This window comes from Haliotis asinina, chromosome 11 (genome assembly GCF_037392515.1).
Source record: "Haliotis asinina isolate JCU_RB_2024 chromosome 11, JCU_Hal_asi_v2, whole genome shotgun sequence".
NCBI lineage: Eukaryota > Metazoa > Mollusca > Gastropoda > Lepetellida > Haliotidae > Haliotis > Haliotis asinina.
In genome coordinates this window covers 9,321,853-9,344,336 of record NC_090290.1, presented here as the reverse complement: position 1 = coordinate 9,344,336, position 22,484 = coordinate 9,321,853, and the positions used below count along the sequence as shown (strand labels likewise).

General features: G+C 41.1%; 1 protein-coding gene across 1 annotated transcript in view; it reads left to right on the top strand.

Moving 5' to 3' along the window:
- Window positions 1-5,710: 5,710 nt before the first annotated feature.
- LOC137256487 (BMP and activin membrane-bound inhibitor homolog) overlaps window positions 5,711-22,484 on the top strand; it is a 42,959-nt gene continuing 26,185 nt past the window's right edge. The window contains exon 1 of the mRNA XM_067794324.1: window positions 5,711-5,931. Coding sequence (XP_067650425.1) covers window positions 5,865-5,931 — 67 coding nt within the window. The 5' untranslated portion in view covers window positions 5,711-5,864. The remainder of the gene's footprint in view (window positions 5,932-22,484) is intronic.

Sequence of the window (22,484 nt, the reverse complement as noted above, 5' to 3'; positions counted from 1 at the left end):
ATGGTTTAACCCAATGTAGGATGAGGCGACAATGTCGTGTTAATGCAGAACTTGCTTAATGAACGGATAAGAAGTCAGGATGTTCAGTCCATCATGTCAGTGTATCACTGACGACAAGTCGGGGTCGACCTGTACACTGGTGTGTTTTGTATTGGGTCATTTTGTTTATATTTAGCCTCTTATCGACGTCGATCTGTAATAAACTGTTTTGTGCGTAAAGATAACTCAGTAATAACAGGTCGTCTGACATTATGTTTCATCAACGTTTCAATTATCTGATGCTGAAACTCTCAGCTAATGCATGGATATCTGATACTAAAACGCCAGTAAATGCATGTATATCTGATGCCTAAACGTCAGCTATTGCATGCGGTCTGTAAGTAATCGAGTCTGGACCAGATAGTCCAGTGATCAACAGCATGAGCGTCCATCTACGCAATTGGGAACCGATGACATGTGTCAACCATGTCAGCGAGTCGGACTACGGCAAGCCGTGGACATACTAACATATTATAGGTTCTATAAATCCCATTCATTCACAATAATGTATTGTATCTGCATATATAAATATATTGTTTCAACCATCTTACGTATGGTTCCCATGTGTATGTATACATTTCCTATTCATATGTGCGTATCAGTAAACATATAAATATATAATCTTGACATATCAACAATCCTGACTGAATATCTTAAACTCAGAAAGATATATACAGTGGCAGCTGTCTAAACCGGCACCCTTTGAGACTGAAGACATAATCCGGTTTTAATGATGTACCGCATTATAGAGCTGATGATAAATTTACAAGCCACAAACGGGATTGAGATTTTGACAACTGTTGACGACTTGCCTGACTGGACAGAAGCCGGTGTTGACAGCTTTCTCTGTATGATCCCTCGTGGACACATCCTTCCATTCCATGGATACAAACTCAGTTTCCATATGTCATCCATGCTAACCCATGTTCTGTCTGATAACTGTCCATCTGTGCAGGTTGCCTTGACCTTGACGCGCCCCTATCCACAGGGGCGGTGGGATAGCCTGGTGGTTAAAGCGTTCCCTCTTCACGCGGAAGACCCGGGTTCGATTCCCTACATGTGTACAACGTGTGAAGCCAGTTTCCTTTAGTCCCCCGCTGTCATAAAAGCAGCGTAAAACTATACTCACTCACTCCATGCTTATTACTTTGATGTCTATGTGCTTTCTATTTTCATTTCTACACCAGTTGTTTGGAAACTACCTACAAATAAAGTCATCACCCATACGGGATGATTATTCTGAAGTTTCGTTTTTAATTCAATCGATTTAATCTCGCACACATAAAAACGCTATTCTACCTCCTCATTCAATTACAATCCTTATCTGTATTTCTATTTTGTTCCTTTATTTTTATTACTTTAACTACCGGGTACCCCGGTGTGACGCAGCGTCATAGATAATTTATTTCAACATTTTAGTTGTGTTTCATCGTAGTCACTGTTTATACTTATCATAAGCAAACATACATTACGACCGTTTAATGCGACACGATAGATCCTTTAAATGACTACCAGTCACCCGAAGAACATTCAACAAATCTTAATAGTGCATTCATCTCAAAGTCCATTTGAATTCCAACATCCCCTCCCACCCTTCTGGTTTAAAGGTAGCAGTATGTTTTCCCTATATCTATCTACTGGATAAAGGTTTCCACATCCCCCTCTAGGCCCCGTAGCATTGTTCGGGTCCCCTGCGACGGCTTGGGGATAAGGGGGTTAAAACACCACAGGCTGGTAGACATTTGTTTAGCCATTACTAGCGGTGGCCTTTGAAGCCACAGACGTAACGTCCCTCTTCCGAGTGCTTGACTTCAGAAAGCAGCGGTGATCCTTGAGTTCATTTACAAGCCTCGGCTGGTGAATGAAATCGGGGTGAAAGATACGAATATTTTTCATCCGTAATAAACAGGGTCATTATGTTCCTGTGTGTGCTAGCGTGTATCACTTTCCCTGTTGTGTTGGTGAAGGGGGCGGTATTTACACCACCCAAGTCTACGAGTTTCTTTTTTTTTCTTTTGAAGGGTGTATTATCACCGTCATCAGCACCAACATAAATGACATCGTCACCATCATAAACAACATCACCATCATAAACGATGTGATCGTCACCATCATCACCATCATAAACAACATCACCATCATAAACGATGTGATCGTCACTATCATAAACAACATCACCATCATAAACAACGTCCCATCATAAACAACATCACCATCATAAACGATGTGATCGTCACCATCATAAACAACATCGTCACCATCATAAACAACATCACCACCATAAACGATGTGATCGTCACCATCATAAACAACATCGTCACCATCATAAACGATGTGATCGTCACTATTATAAACAACATCGTCACCATCATTAACAACATCACCACCATAAACGATGTGATCGTCACCATCATAAACAACATCGTCACCATCATTAACAACATCACCATCATAAACGACATCACCGTCACCATCATAAGCACAATCATCAGCAGCATCACCATCAACATGATAACGATTTTAATTCAACACTTAGTATGTAACACGAATTCTGGGTTCCGACATAAAAATGTACAGTTATTAATTTCCCTACATGTCACTATCATGAACGACATGATCGTTATCATCAAAAACACCACCACCTTCTCATCATAAACGTTATCGTTATCCCGTCATAACATAAAAATCATCGTGAGTATTCCATCATCATCATCATCGTCGTCGTCGTCGTCGTCGTCGTCCTCGTCGTCATCACTCTGCAACTCTTTCATCATCAGTGAGCACCTCATTGTGAAGTATTTGAGAGAGAGTGGTTTCTAGTATAAATTGCAACTTATGCAGATGGGTTACAATTTCGCTTTTGCTCCCTATTCTTTATTTGCGAAAAATATTTAAAGAAATGTGTACTTTGAGAAACTCACTCACTCACTCACTCACTCATCTTATAGAGAGGTTTGATCGTTTTCAAATTTCAGCACAGCAGGATTAGTTGAAAGCAAAACTAGACTAAAGTTGTGTTGTGAAAGATATATACTCGCGTTTAAATATAGCTTTTTCTTTTAAGAGTCGGAATAATTTTCATTTTCTCCAGCAATGTGTTGGACTGCCTTAAAGATTCTGTAAAACAACAAGCTGTATATATGCCAAACAACTCAAGATGTGACAGTCATCAGCTGGAGGGTTAATCCATGGATATGCTGAAGCTGACGGGGACGGATCATGTCAAGAAATTCGCCGAGTAAGATATTTTACTGGTGAATTGTGGCACATTATAAAACAGGACTGTCTTCCTTCCAAGTTGAATAACTCTCATTTAATGGCTGACAGTTGATAAATTACGCCACGGACAAAAGGAAAATATATTTGTGTATGGGGGATGGTTTATTCATGGGTGCTTTGTTGCTTCTTTCATGGCCAAGCATTCATACTGTATCTTTAAGTCTTACTGATTGAATACAGCATTCTCGTTCCTGACGTAGGAAAATAGGGGACACCTTCACTAAAACACTAGCTCCTGACGTGGGAAAATAGAAGACACCTTCACTAAAACACTAGCTCCTGACGTGGGAAAATCGAGGACACCTTCACTAAAACACTAGCTCCTGACGTGGGAAAATCGAGGACACCTTCACTAAAAACACTAGCTCCTGACGACGGACAATAGGGAGCATCTTTACTAAAACACTAGCTGACGTGGGAAAATAGAGGACACCTTTACTAAAACACCAGCTCCTGACGTGGGAAAATAGAGGACACCTTCACTAAAACACTAGCTCCTGACGTGGGAAAATAGAGGACACCTTCACTAAAACATTAGCTCCTGACGTGGGAAAATAGGGGGCATCCTCACTAAAACACTAGCTCCTGGCGTGGGAAAATAGGGGTCATCCTCACTAAAACACTAGCTCCTGACGTGGGAAAATAGGGGTCATCCTCACTAAAACACTAGCTCCTGACGTGGGAAAATAGAGGACACCTTCACTAAAACATTAACTCCTGACGTGGGAAAATAGAGGACACCTTCACTAAAACATTAACTCCTGACGTGGGAAAATAGGAGACACCTTCACTAACACTCTTGCTTCTGGTGTGTTGAAATAGGGGACATCTTCTCTGACATCTTAGTTCCTAACGTGGGAAAATAGGGAAAACCTTTACTAACACACTCGCGTCTGGTCTATTTAAATAGGGGACACCTTCACTAAAACACTAGCTCCTGACGTGAGAATACAGGGGACACCTTCAATAACACTCTCGCTCCTGGTGTGAGAAAATAGGGGACGCCTTAACTACCACTCTCGCCCCTGATCTGGAAAAACAGGGGACCCCTCCACTGAAACACTAGCTCCTCACGTGGGACACTAGCGACACCTTCACTAACACACTCGCGCCTGGTGTGAGAAAATAGGGGACACATTAACTACCACTCTCGCCCCTGACGTGGGAAAATAGGGGACACCTTCACTATAACACTCGCTTCTGGTACTATTTAAATAGGGGACACCTTCACTACAACAATCGCTCTTGACGTGGGAAAATAGGGGACGCCTTCACTGACGCTTTCGCCCCTAACGTTTAAAAATAGGGGTCATCTTATCTACCGCTCTCGCTCCTTCTGTGGTAATAAAGTAAACACCTTTACTGACACACTAGCTCCTGACGTGGGAATATAGGGGACATCATCACTAATTAACACACTCGTTGAAGCGGTGGGAGAAAACGGGTAGTGTTGCAGCCTAGTGTAAGAAGTATTTACAGTAAACACTGTTTATGTTTCAGAGGTGAAAATCGTACATCTCATCTAAATGTGTATAAGTTTGTTTTCCTTTTTTTCCTTTCCTGATCTAGATGACAATGTTAATGGAATAACAATAGACGACGATGATCGTGATGATGATTGTAATGCTGTTGACGATGCTCTTGGCAACGATGGCGATGACGAGAACAATTACGGAAATTGTCGATGACGATGACAACGACGACGACGACGACGATGATGATGATGATGATGATGATGATGATGATCGCGTCAAAGACAAGGCTCATAATGATCTTATCTATATGATGGTGGTGATGGAGATTTAGTCCTCGTGAAAAACTAACAAAGGAAAAAGACAACATCAGTGGCATGTACGTTGTACCACAGGTCCACCCAGAACCCCCGGGAGCTACCCAAGACATTTACGACCCACCCACAAACAACTGGTGTATAATCAACAAAATGTTTCTCGAATACAATAAAGGCCATTTGAGGAGTTGATACTTGACCCCAACCTGCGGTTGTGTTATAACAAGCCAAAGCAAATACCATACATTACGTGTTTGTTTTAGTTGAACAAAATGTTTAATTTTCCAGCTCAAAACAAACAAATCAAACTGTCTACATGCCCCTTTAGAGCTTGACAAACATGTGTTTTCCCGTCATAAACAGCATCACAATACGCGTAACAGAGGCCATTTGATTTCTTTCTCTTCAATAAGGGGCGCCTCTACTGAAGCATGCCAGTTACATAGTTTTCTGAAAACTCATTAAATATGTAAACAAGTCCCTTTCCACGGGAGGTTAGTCGCCAGCCAATAGCACCCCAGAAAACTTGCTAGCAGATCATAATGCCGAAGTATCAGGTTGCCGATTTGAGCTTTACGGGCCTAGCGAGAGAGATCGCTCGCTCAGTCAAGCCGCAGTCACGGATTGGAACGGCGCTCGACTCGCCCGGTGTAAGACGAAAGAAGGCTTCGCTAGACTCACGGAGTTAACCGACGTTCAATATCAACACACCGGCAACGTTGAAACAGCATCGGTGTTGTGAGCGACTACTACAGCGATGAATGTGTGGAGAAAGATTTTGATTCTGTTTCTCCATGGAAGTTTACTCTACGTCGTATGCAGAGGTAAGTATGGTTTCTGTGTAGTAGACGATGAGACTTGGTGCGGGGCAGTTTCTGCTTGACTTGTGTTGTTTGCTAAGACGGGCCATTCTGTTGAGGTTGTTAATACACCGGCGTGTGTTCTGCCGTCTGTAGGTCTTTGTTGGTTTACAGTAACGTTTAAATGAATTGCTAGAAATTAGATTTTGATGAGGTGACTCTACAAATTGAGTGAAGGGTCTTGACAAGCGTGCCATGTACATAGATGTCGGTAATGGTGTAGGAGTCGTTCGTCGGTGCGGGCAACGGGAGCTATACTGTTTTGACTGATGTTCATTTACAACGTACTATTGATTCAAGCTTAATGGGAAGAATCCACACAAACTAATTCATCTTTACATTCCTATTTGAATAGCACAGGAAGCACAAAATACAGGTGTTTTCGTTAGAAACCGAACCGGTCTGTCACGGACTGCGGATTGATCATGTTGTCATTTTGATTTATGGGGGTTGTAGATTTCGGAAATTGACACCGCCTATAATCCCGGGTTAGTCACGTTGTCTGTGAACTGACCTACATGTGTACAAAACATATCGTATATGTGACCACGGTCAAGATGGGTGCTGACCCTACTCATGTCTGGGGTTGATTCTGGGGTGGGACAGGGCGAGATCACGTGCATGGCTCGCGTCCCCCTCCCTTCAAGCCCGGGGGTCTGGAGTCAGAGCGTATATTCTCAAACACCTTGTGTTGTTTACAGTAACCCGTCCTATCAATTTTCCGTTCGTAATGTGCCGTATGTCTAACAAAAAGTCGTGCCGACTCACAAAGGACAGCGGAAAGTCAGGGAGGCTTTTAGCCCAGGGACGCGAAGGACAGTAAAGAGTTTAGAGCTCTGTTTGTTTTGGGGATAGGGAACGTGCTGCTACCGACGCCAATCTTTATATCGCCCATGTAAAACCTTGTTCATTTCTTGCGCTTTGCTCTAACTGCTACGGCTGAACGTCTAGGCTAAGGAGATAGAACCCCCGAACCTCCCTCCGTCCGAGATGGCCAACCCTGATAACACACTAACAATACCCGCTATACATATAACAGCCTTTCTCTATTGTCTATGCCTACTTTGCACCAGTGTCAGGTTCGCGTTTGTTTTTTCTCGGTGACCGTGGTTTCCCGACACAAGGGCTTGTTTTCACCTTGTCTATTTCAACAACGATGCATGTCGAAACGAAGAATGTCATCAGTTCCTGTGTACTTCATGTCTATTTCTGTCCCCATGCTCCCGATCGTCATCGATTGTTGGAAAACGGGGTCTATTTCTTGTCCGCCTTCAGCCATGTATCGATCGGAACATTCCCACTGCATCTACCTGTGACTGACAAACGAATTTGTTACAATAATTGTTTCTAAAAACATGTTTATACCTTAATTATTGTACCTACTCAAGAAATACTCCGAACAAGATTGAGTTAAACCAAAATTGAAATAGGAGCGGCAGTGAGCATATGTGTTCCAGCGATTTATAAGTATTCCAGTTTCCTCTAAGAGTTAGCCTCTTATAGTCTGTAAATTATATTACTAAATGCGATCGGCCCATGGATGTTACTAGCTCGTTATATACAATTGACAACATACAATTCCCCACGGTTTATGATTTCAAAACAGTTTGTAAATCCACATCTTGGATCTCATTTTAGTGCGAAATGTCGCCGTCTCACTTGCAGTTAAGGTATACAATAAGATAATATATTTATTTAAAAACTGATATATGGTGTGTGTCGGGAATTTCAATTAGGTTTATGTCTCAAGTCAGCGCTTCCGACAGAGATGTGTGTGACATTGATTGAGATGAAGTATGTACATATCACACACAACGGGAGGCCTGTCAACTCGCCCAATGTTGTTCATGCCTAAAACACAAGTTCTCTTCGGGATATCGATTTTAGTATAAATATAGCTTTATTCTATCTGTAAGCTGCTGACTGTGGGCCCTGAGACAGATTAGCAGGAGTTCTGAAGCGATGCAGAAATATTCGTTCTACACCGTCCCAAAGGATGCAACACTCGTGAAGTCAATCTATTAAATATGAGCGTCTGAACAATTATTGTACTAGAAAGCTTTTATGTTACTGATGGCACTATAAAAACGACTTTTTATTGAAAATACTCCGTGACTCATGTATTTGTTTATCATATCCTTTCAACACGATTGTTTTTACTTGCGTAAAAAACGAACTGGACACGCGGTTAACAGTTTAAGTTTCAAATTTAAATAGCTCATGATACAACTGTTTAAAAAGATCCGATATATTTCCATGAACTATTTCATTTTGCAAGACGTATTTGTACCACATAACCTATTTCAATTTTTCAGCAGCTATTTCTTATCAGCTGTTTTCTTGAAAAATTTATTAGCACAAAAATGTGAACACTGACGCACGCCAGAAGACTGTGAGACGACGAAACAATGCGCTGTATCATTCCGTACGAGAACACATGGAGGTTTTATACAGATTTCCCAGATTATATTCGTCGCTTCTACTTTTTATGAGCCGAATCTCTGATGGTGAAACACATGCCCTACTCCGTCAGACCCAGAGCTTTATGAGTTCCCACGCGGCAATCGGGTATAATACGGTGCAATATTTAACCCCCTTTGATATCAGTTTAAGCAGTATCACATATTATGAGTTGGAGGTTATATTTACCATTATGACCTGGTCGATATAACGGTATATCACATGGTCTGTATCCTGTCTGAGCCAGGTAACCTAGTGGCTGATAGTCAGAGCAAGGTCCCATGAAGTGGATCGCCATCGAATCTAGCTCACTTAAGTAATCTCGTAGACTTACGTACAGACCTTCAAACAAATATATCCAAGAAGCCCATGCAAGTCTAGATTACAAGGCATGTATAGACATCCCCTCTTTCTAATAATACAGATAGTTTCTGTGTTCCTTTCTATTATATTTTATGATTATAATATAACTACTGTTTTTTATGTGGAATATGTTCCAAGACAAGATGTTTGTCTGCTACTCTCATTACACTTGTAATACGGAGTACCTCTGATATACGTATGTGTATGTACATATGTATACATATAGTATTCTCACGGTTAGTGCGTGTCACAGAAGTGTTTTGTTTGTGGATACTAATCTCCCAAACTTGGACAAAACATACAAACATTCACGCTTTGTTGATTATTGATTCATAAAAAGTTTGACTTTGGGATGAAACCAATTTTACCCTGCGTAATTCCATAGTGATTTGAAACTGAAATATCTGCATAATATGACCACAATGTTATTTTATGTTTGATACAAGTTTTATCTTTGAAAATTAGCTACGTTTTTTTGCATAAACACAAGAAATCGAACGCGAACACATCACCATAGAAAATCTATGCTATTACGTTAGTGACAACTGCCATCCCCTAGAACCTAACCACGGCCAGACTAGCGTCATGAGATATACTAATCTTGTCGAACAATCTCAAGCCTTTTGTTTAACACCGGAGCTGGGTCGAACCTAGAAGCGCTTATTAGCCGCGTTTGCGTGTCTGAAATAATTTGCCACGCTGAAATAAACTGCCAAATTGCCAAGTATGGAAGGAAAATAGTAGCTATGGCTCGGAAACCTTGTAACAAAGGGGGAAAGGGTTGGGAGTAAAGGCTTGAGAATAATGGAACCGAAAACACTGCCTAAACACTGTAATGACAGGATAAACACACTTCATTCACGACCGATGGTGGTGTAATAAAGAGTTGCCAGGAAACATGTATTGTAGAGTCAGGGACATATTCAACTGATCAATTTGCTCACAACGGTGTGCGTTTAATGTTTGAAAACTAAATGCTCAATTTGGGTAGGATTCCTTAAAACATTTTTTTAGAATGTAAAAAGGATTATTGTTTGTTAAGTGATGAGATGAAAGGTTTGTTGATCTTACAGAAAAAAACGACAGCAAATATTAGTTTTATCGGCCTGAGCGGTTGAGACGCTATTAGTGATTAAGTACATTGTTAAATAGAAATAAAGTTCAAACGCTGACGGTTATAGCAACTGGCTTGTGTAAATTGCATGGTTAGACTGACATGTTGTTATATGACCATTTACATGTTGAGAATTATTTTTCAAATATTGTAAATCTGTTGAGAATCCTCCAAACAGACAGGTTTTTTTTATAAAAAGTGGTAACTTTGTATATTATTTCTTGTGACCCATTGTGAACGAACGTGAGAAGAAAAGGCAGTCAGTTTTGTAAAGATGTTGTCAGTGAAATGTTCATTATCAACTGTTGTATGTTCAAAGGACCATATCGTTACGAAGTTCTATGTCTGTTTCACACGAAGCCAATGAGCAGTGTGTAACATCTGACGGGGCGGTGGGGTAGTTTGATGGTTATTCGTGATCTCGTCATGCCTAAGAACTGAGTTCGATTCCCCACATGGGTACAATGTATGAGGCCAATTATTTCTGGTGTCCTCCACTGTGATATTGCCTAAATATTGCTGTAAACCTCACTCACTCACTGCAAGATGTGATCATGTGTACGTTGTTAATTGCTTGTCAATTTCAGTGATGGATCTCAGCGCCCTTGTTAATAGGTTTTTACATTCAGGGCAAATATTTGCATTCCTTCAGTTGGTAAAACGTCAGTGTACACCTTTCTGATCTGAAATAGCTCGACGACGGCTATTCCTTCCTAAGAAAGTCCCATTGTGAAAGACACTTCCACCGTGGCGTGTTTCCCGTCTGGCAATTAGCGTTGTATATGGCGACTGAAGGTACGTATTTCACCACTTTGTGAAATGGACATGGCGAGTAGATCGTGTTCGTGGCGTCCTCTGTCGTTTCATTCACTGGGACGTGGTAGACTGCTTGTTGACTTACAATACGGACCTATTGAGAGGCATATGGACATGGGGCTTCGCTTTAACGCCAAGTCAATACACTTCTCCTCAAATCAGATTTGTAAATAGCTGTCACAGCTGAGATTAATGGCTGTAAATAGGTGTATAGTTGGAGCCACGGCTGCGGAAATGACTCGAGAGTAGGAACAAGATCAAATCTAATATTGGATTTGAGATATTTTTAATGCTTTCCCCTCGACGTAAGTGCGATATTGTCTGAGTGGCTTTCCTGGTTGTACAAAATAGCAAACAAATTGATTTAATACGTTTTCTACATTTTTTATACTCTTTCAAGTAAGTCGAGCTGTAGCCCGATCCGACCGGCGCACAACGATGCCTACATTTACAGGCTACCTCCATTCACTGTTACTATCCCCAGTGCCTCTGTCTTCTCATTTTCCTCACACGTCCCTAATTTTACCTCCACGGTTCAGTGGTAGTGAGCAGACCCTGTTGCAGAGTCGACATTTGATCTCAATTATAATGGTTTATATGAGTCTCCCTTTCCCAGCAGCGTGTACTTGACGGAGGATCGACAGGGGGATACGTATGCCTCTATTAGACGGTTTAATTATGTACATCGGGATTACGATAGCCATTTCATTTCCAGAATATTGTCAAGCTGAATTGTAGCCGTGTAGACATTTGAAGTCGTTTGAGTACATGTGGCGTTTTCATTCAACACGGTCGTCGAAATGGCGCGCCTCTCATCTATCAATTTGCAAACGGAAAAAAACAGTTAAGCATTGTTGTCTCTGTTGAACAATAGCCAGTTGCCCATTAGCGTTCGAGTGAACTTAAACTGGATTAAATTATGAGGGGCCTGTAGATGCCTCTTTAGCAATATTGCAACAGACAGTGGGAACTCTCTCTAATTAAGATATTGACCCACAAGGTTTGTCACAGTACAGTTGGGTGCTCGGGTCAAATGAAATATCGACATTTCTTATCGTGGGACCAAAGCTATCATAGCGCTAAGATAATCGTAACTCCTACACTTTAAAATACGACCGGTCTGTGAAACGGGCCCCTTCTAAATAAGAATACATACAAGTTAGTGTATAACAAAAACTAGATAGATGTTTCTAGATACGTTTTGGGATTGTTTTACCTTCGTAAAGCCTGTATGAACAGGAGTACGGATTAACAGGGTTAGACTGTATGCGGTTAAGAAACCTGCAGCTGACATATCCGAATAGCGGTGCTTGCACATCGTTCAACTTATGATGTCATTAAAACAGACACCACCTAACTGTGCTTCTTCATAGATAGGAAATCAGTGGTTCTCCGATTTTGCATCAATGTACATTTTTGAAGTTGAATTGTTGTTGCACTCAGCAATATTCCAGTTACTTGACGATTTTGCGGGTGGAGGCATTAGGGAAAATTCTACGGTTCAGGGATTGTGAGAGAGACCTACCTTTTCTGGAATATTAACCGCTATTTTTGTGACAGGTTCTGTAAGCGGTTAAGACTTCCATTACAAGCTACCATGAATTTATTTTCGTGAATTGTTTTGTTCTGACCGAGTTATCAATCTAATACACTGTAAGCTCTATAATCCGTACACTTGTCTAGAAACCTCACAATCTCTGGATTAATCTGTATCTGTACTGACCAATTATCCCAGAGTGTGTCAGAGAGTATGGAGAAAATTGATTCCTTTAGCCGGGGATTGTGAAACTTGACGATTTTACTGAGAATAATACCGTCTGTTTAAACCGGGGTTCAGTGTACACGGATCACAAATAACCTATAACGGTATTAAATCAATTTCCACGCTTTCACATTTCATTAGCTAGGCGAAAATGGGTTAGATTCACATTTCACCTACATTATGCTTAAATGCTTCATTTCTCGGACAGAAAAATAAACATAAACATCAGACGGTTATATGGCATGAACATCGACTGTCTGTTCTTCGGGTCTAATCTAAACCCGCCCCGAGCGATCATGAAACAAACAGCGCTAAACAAACTGATACATATGTTTGGTCGTGCAGTGGACATAATTTCCCCCCGGGGAGACGTAATGATAATGAGGGCAATAAAACTCAATTGGGATCTGCCTGACAAATTTCTTTATGTTTTCTACTCTTGCTAATGTCGACTATGCACCCAAATCGGCAGTGGTTTGACCATAATTATTTTACCGGCTGTGGATACACTGGCCGTTAACCCGTCATGTAAGTATATTAACATTGATTGTTAGACGAGAATTCTCGGTCGCGAGTGTTTCAGGAGGCCGACTCATTGAACAGAATGCTGTCAGAAGCTTTTACTACGAAATGACAAGTCTCTAACACAGTCCCTGAACCACCTTATTTACCCCACTGCCAAGCCCTCTCTGCAATGCTAAAACCTTAAAAGCAAGTCTAGATTTCCTCAGGTTCGAATCTCTTATCTCCCACGAGCTCCCTTTCAATTACAATGGGTTTGTTTGTTCTATCAAAATTATATATATTCAGAGATTAGACGCTAGTACAAACGACTCCTGATATAATTATGTTCATGTGTTTAATGGCATGTGTATTTCAATATACGAAGGTGAACAATGATTGAGTGGCCGTGTTTGTCATGATTGAACATACGATGTTGTAGGTGATAGGTGTCACAGTAATGCCTATATTAATAAGGCTGGTAGACCATGCGGCACCAACCACTGACAGCGCGAGACTGTTATAACAGACTGATTGTAAATCTGGTTGTCACAAGTGACTTTGTAAAGAAAAGTGTGAAAACTTCACGTTGTGACATTAACCAACGTAATTTCGTGTATCAATGAAATTTAAAACGTGTAAATCGGATCGTGGTTTCTGTCGATGCGGATGTTGTTCAAGACGATGATGAGCCTGATTACACTATGGACTATATTAGGGTGTAATTCGACAATGTGGCCTGGCGATGTGGATCTATCATCATTCAGTATTACTACTATCAGTGAACGAATTTCTTCAGCACTGCTCCTCGCGAACTCTTAACCAATGTTAGCAGGCGAACTGTTAACCAATGTTAGCAGGACGCGACACTAAAAGCCACTCAATACGCATTTCAACCTATCAAAATTTAACTGGTTTGCTAACGCCGTTGACTGAGAGGTGGGTGATATGTTATTAGATAAGCGTGTACCAAACATGTGACTAACAGCCCGGTAAAAGCGCCCACAGCCTCAAGGCGGGAGCAGTCATCCTCTGACAGATAATTTCTACTATTTTCGTATTTTCTCAGCAATTACATGGTATTGTGCAACTCAATGGCGCCACTTGCATTGTACCTCGGGCAAATTTGACATTCTGTACTAAAACATATTGGCAAGATAAGATCGCCAACGTCTGCCTACAGTTACCGCGCCTGTGCTTGGCTGAATTCGGAAGAGCAGACGATAATTCAGACCGGAAACGCCGCCATCTTGACTCGGTTGTGCTATAATTCAGTCTAGAGATCTTTATCAATATTATGAAATCCACTGAAGTACCCTTGTCTAATTAAATAATATTTGCCAGTGGCGCCTATTAGGAGTTTGATAGCTTGGTGCCTCGCTATTCTCACGTTGGTGGAAGGGCGCTCCTGTGTACCGACGTGAAAAACGTCACCAGCATAGCGACTAATGGACGTCGGCCAGCTTAGAGGGAATTTAGAATCTACAATCAACGGATTGACTTGCACTACAAATGTCAGAGTTTCGTGTATTGCTGTTCACTATCATGGGGCAGTTAGTGTTTAGGGATGCATAACCTCCGATATTTCCTCCATTGATGCTATGTCATCTGCCTGAAACAGATATATTTAAACTTGCAATCGGCTATTGAGATATTCAATGCAACTTCAAATGTGCTGCAATTTTGTTATCACGGATATTTTATCACTGATGTACTTTCAAGTTTGAGTTCCGATAAATGTTATTTGTATTGAAAATATCTCTTCCTTTATCAAGGGTATTGATTTTCGTTGTTTCATATGAAATATCCTACTGGGTACCATTGGTTCATTTGGAAATCCTGTCGTCAACTCCATCTTTCCAGGACCGGTGGTGCAGCCGCGTGGTTAAGGCGTTGGCTTGTCACACCGAAGATCTGGGTTGGATTCCCCACATCAGTGCAATGTTTGAAGCCCATTTTTTTTATGTACCCGACGTCATGCGACCGTAACCGTGAGGCGTAAAACCACATTCTACCATGACTTCAGTAAATACTGGATTGTGATTGGTTAATCATTCAATCACGTCATATACCTCTGATTTTCCAACACATTATGTATTTGTTTGAAATCTGAATAACAAGGTTATGGCAGAATGGAGATAAACGTACTGAGTTGGACAATTAGACGTATATAAAGAAATTATAATTGTTCGCGCCTAAGTCCAACAGATTTTCTCACAAACATATATAATTTGACGGGGCGAAACTTGTGAAAGTTTGATAATCGAGATGGACTCAAAAGACATTTGTGTAAGGCGTGTGCATTTACAGAACATTGTCGCAGCAACAATAGAAGATATGGCAAATAATAGAAATTCGATAAACAATAGAAACATTGTTAGTTTTAGTGCAGTAATGTATAATACCCACATAATTTTCAGGTAAATGCAGTTAGTATGTTTAATGTCGTGTGATAAGATAAGATAAGATATTTTATTGCATAACATTCCATTAAGGAATAGTGCAATATTCTATAAACTACAAACAGAAATATAAAAGGTGCAAAGATACAGAAATGGATATAGATGTTGACTGCAAAGTTTATTATCCCCCTGGAAAAATATTGTGAATTTATGGTCGTGTAATTCTTGACGTTACCAATATGACCTGTACACATGTGCGTTTGTAGTGATGGTGTGTGGATCCGTCTGTGAACACTTACCTCTAAAAGAAAAACAGCACGGACTACACAGAGGAGCGAACCAATATTGTAAACACTTCAACGTTCCTTGCAACGCGTATTGTTTTCATCACAGCATCAGCAATACTACAACGATCAAAACATGAGTTGACGTGACATTGATATGCATGGTGCCCTTCAAGGGATATTATCCTAAATGGCGATTTCTGTTCCCTTAGATTGGAAATGGAAACCGAACCACTCGCATACGTATGAATGGACAGTTATGAACCGTGTGATATATACGTATTGAGTCATCACAAGCCAGTGCCCACGTATAGCCTCCGTACACGCCATAGAGCTCTTGCATGGAAATTGTGCTGTTTGATATTCCTGGTCCGCGATTCCGTGTTCAACATCAATTGCTTGCATTAGCTTTCATAATTCCACATGAAGAAATTCGTTTCAAGTGATAACAGATTCTGGTTTTATTTGAGCATTCTCGCGGGAAACAATACATAACAAATAAACGTAACTGCAATCAGTCTTACGTATCATTAACTTGCCGTATCTAGTTTTCCTGAAAACGGTTCAACGTTTACACGAAGCCTTGATTACGAATAGTCACTGAGCTAAGAAAGAAAGAAAAACTGAAAGAAAAGAAATTTCAAACAAAATCTGCATATTGACATTCTATTTCATTAATCGACTCATTTGATGGACATTAAATTGTACTATTCAAAAGAGTCTGTGTCCGTTTGGCGTATCAGTGCCTTAAAATCTCGGTGCCCATTGTGGAGTTAATGACCTGAATTATTACAAGGGTCAGCGGTTTGTTTACTTTAGCCGCGTCTTGTTGACCACTGCGGCTGGTTTGTTTGCTGTAGCGTGACATGGCTACAAGATTCGTCACGGCGGTCCCATTGATGTATTTTTGCACGAGAAAAAGCGACATTAGCATTGTTCTCGTGATTATTCAAGCTATGTGTTCTGTGAACATTTCATAAAATCCTCCATGATATTTTCTAACACTTCACTGGAATTTATGGCGCTATTATTCCACGGGACTGCCGTAGCCGCCCCCAACACCCCCATCCCCCTCGCCATCACCCTACATCGAAACGCAAAGTGTTATCGACACTTGTTCTAGAGACTGCCACATTTAAAAGATGATCTACCTACATTTTGCTACTAATGGGCACATTCAGATATTCCTGAAGTGAAACACGTTTAACAAACGCGCCGCCATATAAAGCCCTATAGGTTTAAAGGTAATGTTTGTATAAAAATAGGTTTGTGAAGATTTAAAAGCTCTAACACGTTGTTTAAAAACACACAGAAAGTGTGTTTTGTTGATGGTGTTAAATATTGGCCAGGTCTCTTCTTTGTTTCCACAAAGCGATGTTCTTGTAAAGCAAGTCAACAGTGAATGTTCATTTGGCGGTGCTTATTCATCTGTGACAACAAACAGACATCCTTCGCCTTGTCACTTGGCCCGTTAGCTGGACTAGCCCGTCGATACACCTTCAAATCAAGTGGGTTATAAAGAGGGCTAATTTTCCAGGCTTTCGATAGGGCTATTCACTCAGAATTAGCTGTGCATGAGAGAATAGACCCCGGCACGGACCCCTCGCTGCGGCTGTATTATAAAACGTCTTTTGACGCCATATTGACGCCGATCCCGCAGCAAAACTGTCGTCAGTCTGCGCATGACTGCCTCTATGAGTTTTGCAAAAATTCGGTTGCGTTATGGCAATGATAATCAGCGCCTTGTTTCAAAGGGTATTTAATTCGTTAGGAGTCGTTTCATCATTTTGTTTCTAATGAAATATATTTTTAAACTTGTTTACTAAAGTAGGAATATATTGTATCCGATGAGTTCACAGGGCATGAAGTAAGGTGGGTGAATGACGGATACAGAAAGTCGGGAACTCTTTTCAACTCGCCAAAACTCACCTGTGTTCTCACTCACCATTTTTCTTTAGTGAAACTAGGATGGATGCTACGCTGGGTTGGGAGAACACATTCCGGAAACGGACTCGCCTGACGATGTGCACATATCGGGAACAGCCCCGGACATACCTGAACAAATCTATGCGGCATTCATCTTGCATATTGCTAGTTGACGCTGTTAGCTTAATGGCTGATGATTAAGACGCATCTTGTTTTTACACGATAAAAATGTCAATCAAACAATACCTGAGAAGTCTCGTACCAACAAAATTAAGCCCAAGCAATCACAGGCTCACTCTGTTGTGATAGTGTGTAGAGGTGGTGTTGGTTGCGGTAGTTACTTATTATTTAGTAGGTAATAAGGGTGGATTTGGAGGAGCCACATGGTACGGGGTGGCGGTTATACCCGTGTGTATGATTGTTTATCTGCGTGCGTGCGTGCGTGCGTGTGTGCGTGTGTTTGTGCATGTCTGTCTCTCAGTGGTGGGTGTTTGTGTCTGTGTGGTTTGTCCTCCTCTCTCTCTCTCTCTCTCTTTCCCTCGCTCTCTCTCTCTCTCTCTCTCTCTCTCTCTCTCTCTCTCTCTCTTTCTCTCACTATTTCAGACAATATCTATTGTGTCTCAAACACACTCTACACTACTTAATAAAGCTACGATGTGTCAAGTCCGAAACTTCAGGCCTATCAATATTGACATACATGCTCACATTTACCCAATTACCAACAACATAAGCGATAATTGATTTGGGTTCAGATTGGTCCCTGACGCGAGAGCTTTTGTAAAAAGCGAAAGTGTGTTCTGCAGATGTGCATTTAGGTCTTTTAAAAGCCAAAGTAGTTTCTGTAGCTCTACATAAAGCTGTCCCCTGTTCCCATTCCGTCTTCTGTATTAAATAAACATTAACAACGAAGCCTGTTATCCATGACTGTCGTATTGTCATCATCTCACTACTCTGTTTAGGCTGAATTGAATATGACCATCCACCGTGTCCCATCCATCCAGTCCCGGTCGCCCCAACAACAAAGTCCATGACTCAAATGGCTGGCTTCTGAATTGCGAAAATATTATCTTAGAGTCAATTGTTTCCTTGAAGTTTGTGAACAGATTATGGCCCTATAAACGTTTCAATTTTTGCTGCCAAATGTACGTTTCTAGCTTTGTATACTAGTATATGTCACAAAAAGATGTTAAGAACTCCATATTTTGACATATTACTGTAGTCAATCTCCCATAGCACGACAGGTTAACTGCGATAAAAATAAAATGAAAGAGCCGATGCTCTTCAACTTCTAAAGGATATTTTGAAATTGTTGGGTTATATTTATTTCGTTTTTTGTTATTATTTGTACTTAATTTAAATCTTCAAACGTTTATTGGTAAGATTTTGTTTATTTCTGTATGCTTTGTCGCTATTTAGATTGCTAGCATCATTAATCCGCTTGTCTGTGCATTAGTCTCCTGGTGTGTGACTTCTAACTTGTGTGAGTGAGTGAGTTGAGTTTTACGCCGCACTCGGCAACATTCCAGCTGTATGGCGGCTATCTGTAAACAATCGCGTCTGGACCAGACAATCCAGTGAGTATCGATCTGCGCGATTGGGAACCGATGACATGTGTCAACCAAGTCAGCGAGCCTGACCACCCGATCCTCTTAGTCGCCTCTTACGACAAGTAGAGTCTACTTGAATGGCAAGCATGGTAACTTGTGTGATGTTACAGACTCCAGATTCATCTTGTCAAGTCGTTTGTTAGCTCATGGAAATCAGTGTAGACTTGTCGAGAAATCGGAATAGCTGGAGAAAAATCAAAGTCTCAATTTCTGCCGAAACGGTTATAACTCAGTTTGGAAGGCAACACCTAGTGACAGCTGTAGTGGAAAACTGAAAATGAGTGGTGACATCAACTAAAGACGGAAACGTCTCTCGCTCTACATGAAAGCCAGACATTTCAATTTGCATGTTGCATTCAGTGTTTCGAAGGAATCTCTGGCTGAGGGGGGGTGGGGGGTGGGGGGTGGGGGAGGCTGAATGGCTGAAACGTTTGCTGGTTCAATTCTCCACATGAATACAATGCGTGAAGGAAATTTCTGGTGCCCACCCTTAAACTGGTAATTCTGGAATATTGTTGAAACACAATTCATTCACTCACTCCAAATCATTTGAACTGAACAATCGGTTAACCACACAGGACGGTGGGGTAGCCTAGTGGTCACTGCGTTCGCTCGTCACATCGAATACCTGGGTTCGATTCCCCACAGGGGTACTACATGTGAAGCCCATTTCTGGCGTCCTCCACCGTGATATTGCTGGAATATTGGTGAAAGCGGCGTAAAACTGAACTCACTCATCTTACCACGCAATATCTAAGACAGAAACCTGAAACAGCTTTTAATATTTCCCTTCGTAACAATCCTCAATAATCAATTTTATTGTATTTTGTTTGTCTGAAATCTCATACTGTGTCTATGGGCATTGACACCACACACGATGCTTTGTTTGTCAGTTATTTCTGATGTGTTTTGCAAAACAACCTTCCACAGCACTGATTAAAGCATGGGGTTCATCAGTATGGTCTGTACATTAAGCCCCAGTCACCCGTGAAGTGTAGAGCAATCGGAATTACATCCCCTCCGCTTCGTTTGCCGATGTTTTCTGAATGAAATGAAGAAACATGTGTAACTCGATGTTGAAAGCCACGCTTCTGTGGGTAGAGTAAAAATATTGACTTTTCGTTTCGTTTCGTTTCGTTTCCGTTAGGGGCGGCGATTACTAAAGCAAACACCGGCTTGTACAAACGAAACGAAACTATTATTTCCTATGACAACGCTTTGAGCTATCAATATTGTTTTGGGTCAATCTTTTTAGGTGAAACATGAAGTGCCATCCTTTTTGTTATTCGATGTAGGTTCAACAAGCCCGGAAAACACTTGGATAATGATATGTTTGCTTAAAAACGTGCAAGCTTGGGGAAAATCTTAGAGGTAGCAGTGCCTGATACGTGGAATAATTTGTGTTACTGGAACATCAATATTTGGCTCCATTTTGTGTTTTCCATACGAGGCGCAGTTTGTAATCATCAGTTACAGCAATTGCTTTTATTGAGCGTTTAAATCTTGTTGAATGTGGTCAAGGAGAGAGAGGTAAAAGCAGCAACGATGACCACAATGCTGCTGATGACGATGTCAGTAACCGGAAAAAAGGCACCAGAAAAAAACAGAATTAAAAAAAATATAAAATTTTGCTCGAAAAAGAACGAAACCGGAAAAATGAATCAGTTCACACATTTATTGATGGAATAATAAACCAATATTATTACCAAGGTATATTTCTAATAACACATACCTACTTCAGTCTACAAAGTATTTATTTTATATTCTGTCGAACGATAACGACGACGGTGATATTGATCTTTACATATTTATAAACTGATTGCACTTACACCCCAGAGCGATGGGTGGGGTGGGGGTAGATGACGAGACGAGACAGGATGTGAATCTGAGATAGGGCAGACTTATTTGGGGTGAGGTGGAAAGGGGATATGTTGGGTCGGCTACATGAAAGTGGATGGGTCCGATGAAAGTAAGAATGAGACAGAGCAAATCAGCTGGGTATAGGTGAATATATTCATGTGGGTCCTGGCATGAAAACATTGTGATTATATTACAATATCCACAAAGTATTGCACTCTTTTTACACACTAATAACACCCTGGCGATATAAGGAAACGTTTTTGTAATGCACATTCATGATTATATTTTAAATGCATCGTTTAAATGGAACGAGGAGCGACGTTTCCAATGAAGGACACCATCTTTCTGAATTGTTAAACAGAGCAGAGTCAAGCCTTCAAATAACATTATCCCTTCCTATATATTTAGAGTTTTTCAAGACCCGTGAAGGTCCCAGGGTAGAATAGGTCTTCAGCAACCCATGCTTGCCATAAAAGGCGACCATGCTTGTCGTAAGAGGCGACTAACGGGATCGGGTTGTCAGGCTTTCTGACTTGGTTGCCACATGTCATCGGTTCCCAATTGCGTGGATCGATGCTCATGTTGTTGATCACAGGATTGTCTGGTCCAGACTCGATTATTTACAGACTGCCGTCATATAGCTGGAATATTGCTGAGTGCGGCGTAAAACTAAACTCACTCACTCACTAGAGTTTTCAGAATTCTTCAATACCCGAGAAAGAATCACGTTCTTCAAAACAATTAGTGAAATTTATTACCCTGCTTCGATGCACGATATCATGCTCCGTGTTAACAACATCTCCACAACGGGGCGGTCTGCATGTTTGTTTAGTGTGTTTTTCTCACGTGTGTATTTATTATTATTATGCCGCTTCCTTTTCCTCAAAATAAACATGGGGGAATGCTTCATTTTGCATGCCTATAAACACTCGCTTAGCTTTCATAACGAGCTTGAAATCAGCAATCTGGGCGCTTTCCGCGATGTGTCAACAGTCTGGTTGTTGCCATAGCACCTGATTGCAGCAATGGCTGCGAGTAATGCGTACTTCATTAGCGTTTGGTAGCATGTTTGACAGTGAGCAAATAATTAATTTTCTTCTCATTTTTTTAAATTGTCGTATATCACTTCTTGAGTAGGGTGAAGATACAGCAATATGTGTTTCGTGCGCTGTTCATTGAGCGTAGATGTTTTGGAAAAGTTTTGTGACGTCGGGTGCCTTTTCAACCCGTGAAGGTCCCGGGGTAGAATAGGCCTTCAGCAATCCATGCTTGCCATAAAAGGTGACTATGCTTGTCGTAAGAGGCGACTAACGGGATCGGGTGGTCAGACTAGCTGGCTTGGTTGACACATGTCATCGGTTCCCAATTGCGCAGATCGATGCTCATGTTGTTGATCACTGGATTGTCTGGTCCAGACTCGAT